We start from the raw sequence: 12,965 nt of genomic DNA on the forward strand, positions 1-12,965 counted from the left end.
TAACGTACTGTTTTGTTCTTCCATTGACAGACAAACCAGGACCACCAGGTGGACCAATTGAATTTAAGACTGTCACTGCTGAAAAGATGACCCTTCTCTGGCGGCCTCCAGAGGATGACGGTGGTGCCAAAATCACTCACTACATCGTGGAAAAGCGTGAAACAAGCCGCGTTGTGTGGTCTATGGTGTCTGAAAATCTAGAAGAGTGCATCATTACAACCACCAAAATTATCAAAGGAAATGAATACATCTTCCGGGTTCGAGCCGTGAACAAATACGGAATTGGTGATCCACTGGAATCTGATCCAGTGGTAGCAAAGAATGCATTTGGTGAGACATGATTTCATTAGAAAACTGAAATCCAATACTTAAAAGTATTCTAAAACTAAATATAAGCTAATCTGCTAGCTTGTAAATGCTTTCTTAGAATGACTTTGATTTTCTTTTGTATTATATCTCTTCTCATAATCATCCTCTTCACAAGGTGGAAGATATAACAAATGAAGCTAATATTCTTGGATAAGATTTGAAGATTGAAAGGTAGAATTTGTCATTAATGTCGATCCTTTGAGCTCATTTTCCTTTTCCTTTCTAAATAGTTACACCAGGGCCTCCAAGCATACCAGAGGTGACAAAGATAACCAAGAATGCAATGACTGTTGTCTGGAACAGACCAGTTGCAGATGGCGGGAATGAAATAAGTGGCTATTTCCTTGAGAAACGAGACAAGAAGAGTCTAGGATGGTTCAAAGTCCTAAAGGAGACTATCCGTGACACCAGACAGAAAGTGACAGGACTCACGGAAAACAGTGACTATCAATACCGAGTTTGTGCTGTAAACGCTGCTGGACAGGGTCCATTTTCGGAACCATCTGACTTCTACAAAGCTGCTGATCCTATCGGTAAGTGCTCATAAATGCAGCATCTTCACCCATGTCTTTTTTGATGTCACTGAATTGTACATGATTATGTAACTACTATGTGAATGGCAATTCCAGATCCTCCAGGCCCACCAGCTAAGATAAGAATTTCAGATACAACTAAATCATCCATCACCCTTGCCTGGAGTAAACCTGTCTATGATGGGGGCAGTGCTGTTACTGGCTATGTTGTCGAGATGAGACAAGGAGAGGAAGAGGAATGGACTATTGTCTCTACCAAAGAAGAAGTCAGAACTACAGAATATGTGGTATCTAACCTGAAACCTGGAGTCAATTACTACTTCCAGGTGTCTGCTGTAAACTGTGCTGGGCAAGGAGAACCTATAGTAATGACTGAACCTGCACAAGCTAAAGATATACTTGGTATGTTCCTACTGGTATCATTGCATTTTTATTTTTTTTATTAGAGTATCTTCAGTAAATCATTTTCTTGCTTTAAAATTCATTGTATATGTCCATTTTATGTCTACAGAGGAACCAGAGATCAACCTAGATGTGGCTTTCAGAACCTCTATCATCGCCAAAGCGGGTGAAGATGTACAAGTATTTATTCCCTTTAAAGGCAGACCTCCACCTACTGTAACATGGAGAAAAGATGAGAAGAATCTTGGCAGTGATGTCAGATACAGCATTCAAAACACTGATTCATCTTCATTACTCATTATTCCTCAAGTGACTCGCAATGATACAGGAAAATATATTCTCACAATAGAAAATGGAGTTGGTGAACCCAAGTCTTCAACTGTGAGTGTCAAAGTGCTTGATACGCCAGCCGCCTGCCAGAAACTACATATTAAACATGTTTCTCAAGGCACAGTCACTCTGTTCTGGGATCCTCCTCTCATTGATGGAGGATCGCCCATAATTAATTATGTCATTCAAAAGAGAGACGCCACCAAGAGAACATGGTCTGCAGTGGCAAACAAATGTTCTAGTACATCCTTTAAGGTAACAGATTTGTCGGAGAAAACACCATTCTTCTTCAGAGTTCTTGCGGAAAATGAAATTGGCATTGGGGAACCCTGTGAAACCACAGAGCCAGTGAAGGCTGCTGAAGTACCAGCTCCTATACGTGACCTCTCAGTGAAAGATTCATCAAAGACATCTGTTACCCTGAGCTGGACCAAGCCTGACTTTGATGGTGGTAGTGTCATCACAGACTATGTTGTGGAAAGGAAAAGTAGTACAGAACAAACATGGTCACATGCTGGCATTAGTAAGACATGTGAAATTGAGGTTGGCCAACTTAAGGAACATTCAGTCCTGGAATTCAGAGTGTCTGCCAGAAATGAGAAAGGACTGAGTGATTCTGTCAGTATTGGGCCGATTACAGTGAAAGAACTTGTAATTACACCTGAAGTTGACCTGTCAGATATCCCTGGAGCACAAGTCACTGTGAGAATTGGGCATAACGTGCACCTCGAATTACCTTATAAAGGAAAACCCAAACCATCTATCAGTTGGATGAAAGACGGTTTGCCATTGAAAGAAAGTGAAAATGTCCGTTTCAGTAAAACTGAAAACAAAATTACTTTCAATATTAAGAATGCCAAAAAGGAGAATGGAGGGAAATACACAATTATTCTTGATAACGCGGTTTGTAGAAACTCATTTCCCATCACTGTCATCACACTTGGCCCACCATCAAAGCCAAAAGGGCCCATTAAATTTGATGAAATCAAAGCTGACAGTGTCATCATGTCATGGGATGTGCCCGAAGATGATGGAGGAGGAGAAATTACTTGTTACAGCATTGAGAAGCGAGAAGCTTCACAAACTAATTGGAAGATGGTGTGCTCAAGTGTTGCCAGGACGACTTTCAAAGTTCCTAATTTAGTCAAAGATTCTGAATACCAATTTAGAGTAAGGGCAGAAAACAGATACGGAGTCAGCCAGCCACTTGTCTCTACCATTATTGTGGCAAAACACCAGTTCAGGATTCCTGGCCCCCCAGGAAAGCCAGTTATATACAATGTGACTTCTGATGGCATGTCACTAACTTGGGATGCTCCAGTTTATAATGGTGGTTCAGAAGTTACTGGATTCCATGTTGAAAAGAAAGAAAGAAATAGCATCCTCTGGCAAAGAGTGAATACATCACCAATATCTGGAAGAGAGTATAGAGCTACGGGACTAATAGAAGGCCTGGATTACCAGTTCCGTGTATTTGCTGAAAATTCTGCCGGCCTAAGCTCACCTAGTGACCCAAGCAAATTTACCTTAGCTGTTTCCCCAGTAGGTAAGTGATTGAGTTTTATTCAAATATATTTAATTTGGCAACTGAATGTGTTGGTAACAAATAAATCAAACACTGCTTTTCTTCCACGTATCACCTCACCTTCTCTCATATATATCTATATAGATATATAGGCATATCTATATAGATAGATATATGTATATCATCACTAAAGAACTGGTCAAGTAAAGAAAGGGGGATAATTTCAAATCAGTCTGATAAAGTACTTTAAAGTTCTTTTTAAAGATTACAATACAAAAAATTGAAATTAATGGCTAAAATGAGCTTGTGGGATTTGTTCATTTTATTGTTCCTCCATTGATGATTAAGAGTTGATTACAGAAATAATGATGCATTTAATTTCCATATAATATTTTAGACCCACCTGGCACTCCTGACTACATTGACGTCACCCGAGAAACCATCACACTTAAATGGAACCCACCGTTGCGTGATGGAGGCAGTAAGATTGTGGCCTACAGCATTGAGAGACGGCAAGGGAGTGATCGTTGGGTTAGATGCAACTTTACTGATGTCTGTGAATGTCAGTACACAGTCACAGGACTGAGTCCTGGGGATCGATATGAATTCAGAATAATTGCAAGAAATGCCGTTGGAACTATAAGTCCTCCTTCACAGTCTTCTGGCTTTATCATGACAAGAGATGAAAATGGTAAGCATTTACAACTGATTTTCAATAAGGCTAAGAGCATTCACATTTTAAAAAAAAATACTTTTTGGTCCTTGGTCTATAAAATGGGAACAGGAACATCATTTTATACAGATTATCCAAGGTTGTTATGTGATGAATTAGATTGTCTACCTTTCAAATGAAGAAAAGAAAAAAAATGTAATTGGCATCAATTCTTTTTACCATGTCTATTATTTCACTCCATTCCCACATAAATAGCATACAAGTGGAACTGCATTTTTAGCTTTGTAATTTCAGTCTTTTATAAAAATTTAAAAGGCTCTCAAGAATAACTGGCCATCTTTACTGAAGTTACTAGAATACAGCATACATCAGTAGCACAGTCATCAGCTTGCCTGAGTGCAGCCAATAGCCTCGTACAGGAACTCATTTGAATATGCAGCAGTACTAGGAAGTAAATGATCTGTAAATGTTTTGCTTCTCTTTTTATAAGTCTCAATGCGAGATTAATAACATGACAAACATAACAAAGGAGATAACCATGCAAATGTCTAACTCCATAATCTACATTCTCAATTATCAATCCTATTTTCAGAATAGCTTTGGTAATACAGAATGAGTATTACTAGTAACACTTCCAGGCTTTATGATATGATGCTAATGAAATGTTGCAGCAATCAGACCATCAAACCTCAGAGGGAAGGTAGGGGAGGGTGGAGGTAAGGGGGAGAGATCCACCAAAGGACTTGTATGCATGCATATAAGCCTAACCAGTGGACACAGACACCAAGGGGGTGAGGGCATGAGTGGGGAGGCCGGGGGCAACAGGGGGATAAGGACATATATGTAATACCTTAATCAATAAAGAAAAAAAGAAAAATTAAAAAAAATTTAAAAAGAAAAACAATGTTAATTTATATCATTATTAAGCCAAATTAATGCATATTATTTATATTTCTTTTTAGTTCCACCAACAGTAGAGTTTGGCCCTGAATACTTTGATGGTCTCGTTATTAAAGCTGGAGAGAGTCTTAGAATTAAAGCTTTGGTGCAAGGACGACCAGTACCTCGAGTAACTTGGTTCAAAGATGAAGTAGAAATTGAAAAGAGGATGAATATGGAAATAACCGATGTCCTTGGATCCACCAGCCTCTTTGTTAGAGATGCTACTCGGGACCATCGTGGTGTATATAAAGTGGAAGCCAAAAATGTATCTGGCTCTGCAAAAGCAGAAATTACAGTGAAAGTACAAGGTACTTCTAAAGTAGCTTCTTAATCTTAACATTTTCAGGACTTGGATTAGAGGCAGGCCTGATTGCATTTGAATGGACAAGGAAAAAGGAACTAACTGTGGAACCTTTTTCTTACAGATACACCAGGAAAAGTAGTTGGGCCAATAAGATTCACCAATATTACTGGCGAGAAGATGACCCTGTGGTGGGATGCTCCTCTCAATGACGGCTGTGCTCCTGTAACTCACTACATCGTTGAAAAACGGGAAACCAGCAGACTTGCTTGGGCACTAATTGAAGATAAATGTGAAGCCCATAGCTATACCGCCATTAAACTAATAAATGGCAATGAATACCAATTCCGTGTTTCTGCAGTTAACAAGTTTGGTGTTGGCAGACCACTTGATTCTGACCCAGTGGTTGCTCAAATACAATACAGTAAGTGTCCATTTTTATGAAGTGGTAATGTATCATAAGATTAACTTCCATGCAAACATGACTAATTGGTTTATTTACTTATTCATTCATTTTTCTGTTCTCCTTTTACAGCTGTTCCTGATGCCCCAGGCACTCCAGAACCAAGTAACGTAACAGGCAATAGCATTACCATGACATGGGCAAGGCCAGAATCAGATGGTGGCAATGAAATTCAACAGTATATCCTTGAAAGGAGAGAGAAGAAAAGCACAAGATGGGTAAAAGTGATCAGCAAACGACCAATCTCTGAGACAAGATTCAAAGTCACTGGTCTAGTAGAAGGCAATGAGTATGAATTCCGTGTCATGGCTGAAAATGCTGCAGGAATAGGACCTGCCAGTGATATCTCAAGACTAATCAAATGTAGAGAGCCAGTCAGCCCACCAGGTGCTCCCACTGTGGTCAAAGTGACAGACACATCAAAGACAACTGTGAGCTTAGAATGGTCTAAGCCAGTGTTTGATGGAGGCATGGAAATAATTGGGTATATTATTGAAATGTGCAAAGCTGGCTTAGAAGACTGGCACAAGGTAAATGTAGAGGCATGTGTGAAAACAAGATACACAGTCACAGATCTAGAAGCAGGTGAAGAATACAAATTCCGGGTTAGTGCTATCAATGGTGCTGGAAAAGGAGACAGCTGTGAAGTGACTGGCACAATTAAAGCCGTTGATCGGTTAACCGCTCCTGAGTTAGATATTGACGCAAACTTCAAGCAGACTCACGTTGTTAGAGCTGGGGCCAGTATCCGCCTCTTCATTGCCTACCAGGGTAGACCAGCTCCTACAGCTGTGTGGAGCAAACCCGACTCTAACCTTAGCATTCGGGCTGATATCCATATAACAGACTCCTTCACCACCCTCACCGTGGAAAACTGCAACAGAAATGACGCAGGGAAATACACCCTTACCGTGGAAAACAGCAGTGGTAGTAAGTCAGTCACATTCACCGTCAAGGTGCTAGACACTCCAGGGCCACCTGGCCCGATTACCTTCAAGGATGTGACCCGGGGGTCTGTTACACTGATGTGGGATGCCCCTCTCCTTGATGGTGGTGCCCGAATCCATCACTACGTGGTAGAGAAACGAGAAGCAAGTCGCCGTAGCTGGCAGATTATCAGTGAAAAATGCACTCGTCAAATCCTCAAGGTTAATGACCTGGCAGAAGGCGTTCCCTACTATTTCCGTGTTTCTGCAGAAAATGAGTATGGCATTGGTGAACCCTATGAAATGCCAGAACCAATTATAGCCACAGAACAGCCTGCTCCACCTAAGAGACTTGATATCGTTGACACAAGCAAATCCTCTGCCGTCTTAGCTTGGCTGAAACCAGACCATGATGGAGGCAGCCGAATCACTGGCTACCTGCTCGAAATGAGACAAAAGGGCTCTGACTTCTGGGTTGAAGCTGGTCACACCAAGCTGCTGACCTTCACCGTTGAACAACTGGTTGAGAACACTGAATATGAATTCCGTGTGAAGGCCAAGAATGACGCTGGCTACAGTGAACCCAGGGAAGCCTTCTCTTCGGTCATTATCAAAGAGCCTCAAATTGAGCCCACTGCAGACCTTACTGGAATTACCAATCAGCTCATAACTTGCAAAGCAGGAAGCACATTTACCATTGATGTGCCAATCAGTGGCCGTCCCACCCCCAAAGTAACATGGAAGCTGGAAGAGATGAGACTTAAGGAGACAGAGCGGATGAGTATAACAACAACAAAAGACAGAACCACCTTGTCTGTAAAAGAAAGCATGAGAGGTGACTCTGGAAGATACTTCTTGACCCTGGAAAATACAGCTGGTGTTAAAACATTTACCATCACAGTTGTGGTCATTGGAAGGCCAGGTCCAGTAACCGGCCCCATCGAAGTCTCATCTATCTCATCCGAATCATGTGTCCTTTCATGGGCTGAACCTAAAGATGATGGAGGCAGCGAGATTACTAATTACATAGTTGAGAAGCGTGAGTCAGGTACCACAGCTTGGCAGCTTATCAATTCCAGTGTCAAGCGCACTCAGATTAAAGTCACTCATCTCACAAAATACATGGAATATTCATTCCGTGTCAGTTCAGAGAACCGATTTGGTGTCAGCAAGCCTCTAGAATCAGCACCAATAATTGCTGAGCATCCATTCGGTAAGAAAAACAAAAATCATATTTCAACCTCTTTAGTATTAAATATTTCCCCTGAATTTTATAAAATTGTATTCATATTTAATACCTTTGTTTATATTTAGTTCCACCAAGCGCTCCTACCAGACCTGAAGTCTACCACGTGTCAGCCAATGCCATGTCCATTCGTTGGGAAGAACCCTATCATGATGGTGGCAGTAAAATCATTGGCTACTGGGTTGAGAAGAAAGAGCGTAACACCATTCTTTGGGTGAAAGAAAACAAAGTGCCATGCTTAGAGTGCAACTACAAAGTGACCAGTTTGGTAGAAGGACTGGAATATCAGTTCAGAACATATGCACTCAATGCTGCAGGTGTGAGCAAAGCCAGTGAAGCTTCAAGACCTGTAATGGCTCAGAACCCAGTTGGTATGTGTCAAAATTTAAGGGTACATTTGCTTATGTTTATTATCATTATGATCATTGGTACTAGTAGGATTCAGGATTGCATTTTTAAACTTTATTTCTGTATCCCTTCCAGATGCACCAGGAAGACCAGAAGTGACAGATGTCACAAGATCAACAGTGTCACTGATTTGGTCAGCCCCAATATATGACGGAGGCAGCAAGGTTGTGGGCTACATCATAGAGCGTAAGCCAGTCAGTGAAGTTGGAGATGGTCGCTGGCTGAAGTGCAACTATACCATTGTCTCTGATAATTTCTTCACTGTGACCGCTCTCAGTGAAGGAGACACTTATGAATTCCGTGTGTTGGCCAAGAATGCAGCAGGCGTCATTAGCAAAGGATCAGAATCTACAGGCCCCGTCACTTGCCGAGATGAATATGGTAAAAAATACGCAATGTTCTCCTTTTAAATTATCACAATGTATGTGTAAATAAACTGTCATATATTCATTTACATCTGCTTTGTCTATGACAGCTCCACCCAAGGCTGAACTGGATGCCAGATTACAGGGCGATCTGGTTACCATCAGAGCAGGCTCAGATCTTGTTCTTGATGCTGCAGTTGGCGGCAAACCTGAACCCAAAATCATCTGGACCAAAGGGGACAAGGAACTAGATCTCTGTGAAAAAGTCTCTTTGCAGTATACTGGCAAACGAGCAACTGCTGTGATCAAGTTCTGTGACAGAAGTGACAGTGGAAAATACACCTTAACAGTGAAGAATGCCGGTGGGACCAAGGCCGTGTCTGTCTTGGTCAAAGTTCTTGGTAAGCGTGTCAGATGTTCTTTTATTTTTATAGCATTTTCAACGGTGAGCAGAAGGAAAGATCTTCACCACTGTTTGTCATTACACCTGTTTCAGATACCCCTGGCCCATGTGGAAATCTCACCGTCAGCAGAGTGACGGAGGAGAAGTGCACGTTAGCCTGGAGCCTTCCTCAGGAGGATGGAGGAGCAGCAATAACTCACTACATTGTGGAAAGGCGCGAGACCAGCAGGCTCAACTGGGTGATTGTTGAGGGCGAATGCCCAACCCTATCCTATGTGGTTACCAGACTCATCAAGAACAATGAATACATATTCCGAGTGCGGGCAGTAAACAAATACGGCCCTGGTGTGCCTGCTGAAACACAGCCAATTGTAGCCAGAAACTCATTCAGTGAGTATTAACACTTTTAAGCAACTTGGTAGTTGAAATGTAATGGGCTCATGGGGAGAGGAGGACAGTCTTATCAATGGTGACTTAGTGCAATTCTGATTATCGTATTTTCATAAAAATGTAAACAGCTATTCCATCGCAACCTGGCATGCCTGAAGAAGTTGGGGCTGGCAAAGAGCATATCATTATTCAGTGGCTAAAACCTGAATCTGATGGTGGCAATGAGATCAGCAACTACCTAGTGGACAAACGTGAGAAGAAGAGCTTGCGTTGGACACGTGTCAACAAAGACTATGTGGTGTATGATACCAGACTGAAGGTGACTGGCCTGATGGAAGGTTGTGCTTACCAGTTCCGGGTGACGGCAGTGAATGCTGCTGGCAACAGTGAACCCAGCGAGGCTTCCAACTTCATCTCCTGCAGAGAGCCATCATGTGAGTTCCAAGAATCATACTACATAAACCTAATGCCTACCAAAACCGTATTATAAATAATTTTCCAAAATGCCACTTCCAAGAACTTGCAGAATTTGTGAATGGTCTACAAAAGCATATGCTTATTAGAAGGGTTTTAAATATAGTCTAAATCAGAAAACAAATTAATTATTACTTCTGTTAAGTTAGCAATAGTTGAAAATTGTTGCAGTGTTTTCCAGTCTATGAAAAAAAGTATATTACAAGGATGTATTTTATAAATCTTCTAACGAATTGAGAAAATGCATTGTAGTGATAACAGCTACTGACAAGAAAGAAGACAACATCTCTTTTAAGCAGAGGCTTAGCACAATGTGGTTTCAGGTACTTTAATAAGTACCCAACAAAATCATTGTCACAAGAGCTTCAAAAGGAAGTAGCAAATCCCTGTGTAGAGTTAGAGCCCAAGAACTAAGGAATAAATCATTGGGGCTGAATAGGGATGTAGAAGAAACTGATTCCTGTATTCATTGTCACCTGTAGAGGAGACAAATGATATTAACCCTGTGAAAGCTGAGCAACTAAAAGAAAGTCCCTGAGAATGGATACTCTAAACAGTGAGCTTAGCTAGAACACAGCAAAGCAAGCCAAAGTAGCAGGAAAGAAACATCTACCTTTCCAAAGAAGTCAATTATTAAAAATAATAATAATAATAGTAATAATATAGCAGACAGTGCTTTCCTATAATATCAGAAAAGGCCAGTTACAAAAATTATCTTGGTGGGTGTGGACAACAAAAAATAATGCCTTTGTGACTCCTGAAAACCAAAAATACAAATCTCAAAGCTTTCTTATTTATATAACATCTGCATCCCTCTTTTAAAATCCTATAGATACCCCTGGACCACCTTCTGCTCCAAGAGTTGTAGATACCACCAAACACAGCATTAGTTTGGCATGGACCAAGCCCATGTACGATGGTGGCGCTGACATCATAGGATACGTTCTTGAGATGCAAGAGAAGGACACTGAGCAGTGGTACCGTGTGCATACCAATGCCACAATAAGAAATACTGAATTCACGGTGGTAGACCTTAAAATGGGCCAGAAATACTCCTTCAGAGTTGCTGCTGTGAACGTGAAGGGTATGAGTGAATACAGCGAGTCAATTGCCGAAATTGAGCCTGTGGAAAGACTAGGTATTTATCATAAACTTTCAGGTGAATTATTTTCTCATCACACCTGTTCATGAAGTAATTAAGTTTTGACTTTTACTTTCCAGAAATACCAGATCTTGAGCTTGCAGACGATTTAAAGAAGACTGTGACCATCAGAGCTGGGGCCTCATTACGCCTGATGGTGTCTGTATCTGGAAGACCACCTCCTGTCATAACATGGAGCAAGAAGGGCATTGACCTTGCAAACCGGGCAATTATTGACACCACTGACAGCTACTCTTTACTTATCGTGGATAAAGTTAACCGGTATGATGCTGGAAAATACACCATTGAAGCCGAAAATCAATCTGGCAAAAAATCAGCAACTGTCCTTGTTAAAGTATATGGTAAGTATTTGTCTGAAAATTGATGATGTTGTGAGTAGAGTCTCTAAAAAGATACATCTTGACTTATGATTGGTCACCTCTCTAGAGAGAAACTATGTTAAGTATATTTTCTGGCAAAAAAAGAAAATCTATCAACCAATCGGGCAAATAAGAATTATGGATCTTTCATTCTACTTTTTAGATACTCCCGGTCCCTGTCCTTCAGTGACAGTTAAGGAAGTATCAAGAGATTCTGTGACCATTACTTGGGAAATCCCCACAATTGATGGTGGAGCTCCAGTCAACAACTACATTATTGAGAAGCGTGAAGCTGCCATGAGAGCATTCAAAACAGTAACTACCAAATGCAGCAAGACAGCTTACCGAATTTCTGGACTTATAGAAGGAATCATGTACTATTTCAGAGTGTTGCCAGAAAATATTTATGGCATTGGAGAGCCTTGTGAAACATCTGATGCAGTGCTGGTCTCAGAAGTGCCTTTGGTGCCTACAAAACTGGAAGTGGTCGATGTCACCAAGTCAACTGTTACCCTTGCCTGGGAAAAACCACTCTATGATGGTGGTAGCCGACTCACTGGATATGTTCTTGAGGCCTCCAAAGCTGGCACTGACAGATGGATGAAGGTTGTTACATTAAAACCCACAGTCCTAGAGCACACTGTTGTTTCCCTAAATGAAGGTGAACAGTTCTTATTTAGAGTAAGGGCACAAAATGAGAAAGGTGTGTCAGAACCAAGAGAGATCATCACACCCGTGACTATACAAGATCTCAGAGGTATGTACCCACTTGCCAAAAATAGTAATAATAGTAAAGTAAAACAAAGAAAACATTCAGAAATCATGACACTGTGTCCTTAGAAAGAATGCTTAAGAACAAATGCCTCATTTCTTTCTCATAGTGTTGCCAACAATTGATCTCTCTACGATGCCTCAAAAGACCATCCATGTCCCAGCTGGCAGACCAGTAGAGCTGGTGATACCTATCGCTGGTCGTCCACCTCCTGCTGCTTCATGGTTCTTTGCTGGTTCTAAACTAAAAGAATCAGAGCGTATCACAGTTGAAACTCAGACAAAAGTAGCAAAATTAACCATCCGTGAGACCACTATCAGAGATACTGGAGAATATACACTTGAATTGAAAAATGTAACTGGAATGACTTCAGAGACCATTAAAGTTATCATCCTTGGTAAGGACATGTAACAAAGACACATGCAAACTGTTGCTGCCATTCGGTCACCCAATTTTGATTTGAAGTGAAAATTAATCCCCTGGATTTCTTTTTCTTTCATAGACAAGCCTGGTCCACCAACTGGGCCTATCAAGGTTGATGAAATTGAGGATACCTCAGTTACCATTTCCTGGGAAGCCCCTGAATTGGATGGCGGTGCTCCGTTGAGTGGCTATGTGGTAGAACAACGTGATGCCCACCGTCCAGGATGGCTTCCAGTGTCTGAATCAGTGACTAGAACGACGTTCAAGTTCACCAGACTCACTGAAGGAAGCGAGTATGTGTTCCGTGTGGCCGCAACCAACCGCTTCGGGATTGGCTCTTACTTGCAGTCGGAGATCATAGAATGTCGCAGCGGCTTCAGTGAGTCCTCAGCCCTTCCTCCATGCTCCCCTCTGATTCTGAACGTTAACAAAAAGGAGTCTGTTTTTAATGTGTCCTAATGCGAGTAAAAGTAGGTCACAAAATCAACCCAGGGCCGTC

At 41.4% G+C, this 12,965-nt stretch overlaps 1 protein-coding gene across 1 annotated transcript in view; it reads left to right on the plus strand.

Annotated features, from left to right (window-relative positions):
* Positions 1-12,965, plus strand: part of TTN (titin) — a 280,823-nt gene that overhangs the window by 251,389 nt on the left and 16,469 nt on the right. The window contains exons 282-299 of the mRNA XM_059703948.1: positions 31-330; positions 600-902; positions 999-1,304; positions 1,414-3,180; positions 3,557-3,850; positions 4,795-5,082; positions 5,200-5,499; positions 5,611-7,677; positions 7,779-8,081; positions 8,194-8,499; positions 8,594-8,884; positions 8,980-9,276; positions 9,405-9,710; positions 10,583-10,888; positions 10,972-11,253; positions 11,435-12,028; positions 12,153-12,440; positions 12,546-12,845. Coding sequence (XP_059559931.1) covers positions 31-330; positions 600-902; positions 999-1,304; positions 1,414-3,180; positions 3,557-3,850; positions 4,795-5,082; positions 5,200-5,499; positions 5,611-7,677; positions 7,779-8,081; positions 8,194-8,499; positions 8,594-8,884; positions 8,980-9,276; positions 9,405-9,710; positions 10,583-10,888; positions 10,972-11,253; positions 11,435-12,028; positions 12,153-12,440; positions 12,546-12,845 — 8,898 coding nt within the window. The remainder of the gene's footprint in view (positions 1-30; positions 331-599; positions 903-998; positions 1,305-1,413; positions 3,181-3,556; positions 3,851-4,794; positions 5,083-5,199; positions 5,500-5,610; positions 7,678-7,778; positions 8,082-8,193; positions 8,500-8,593; positions 8,885-8,979; positions 9,277-9,404; positions 9,711-10,582; positions 10,889-10,971; positions 11,254-11,434; positions 12,029-12,152; positions 12,441-12,545; positions 12,846-12,965) is intronic.

This window comes from Myotis daubentonii, chromosome 7, assembly GCF_963259705.1.
Source record: "Myotis daubentonii chromosome 7, mMyoDau2.1, whole genome shotgun sequence".
Lineage (NCBI taxonomy): Eukaryota > Metazoa > Chordata > Mammalia > Chiroptera > Vespertilionidae > Myotis > Myotis daubentonii.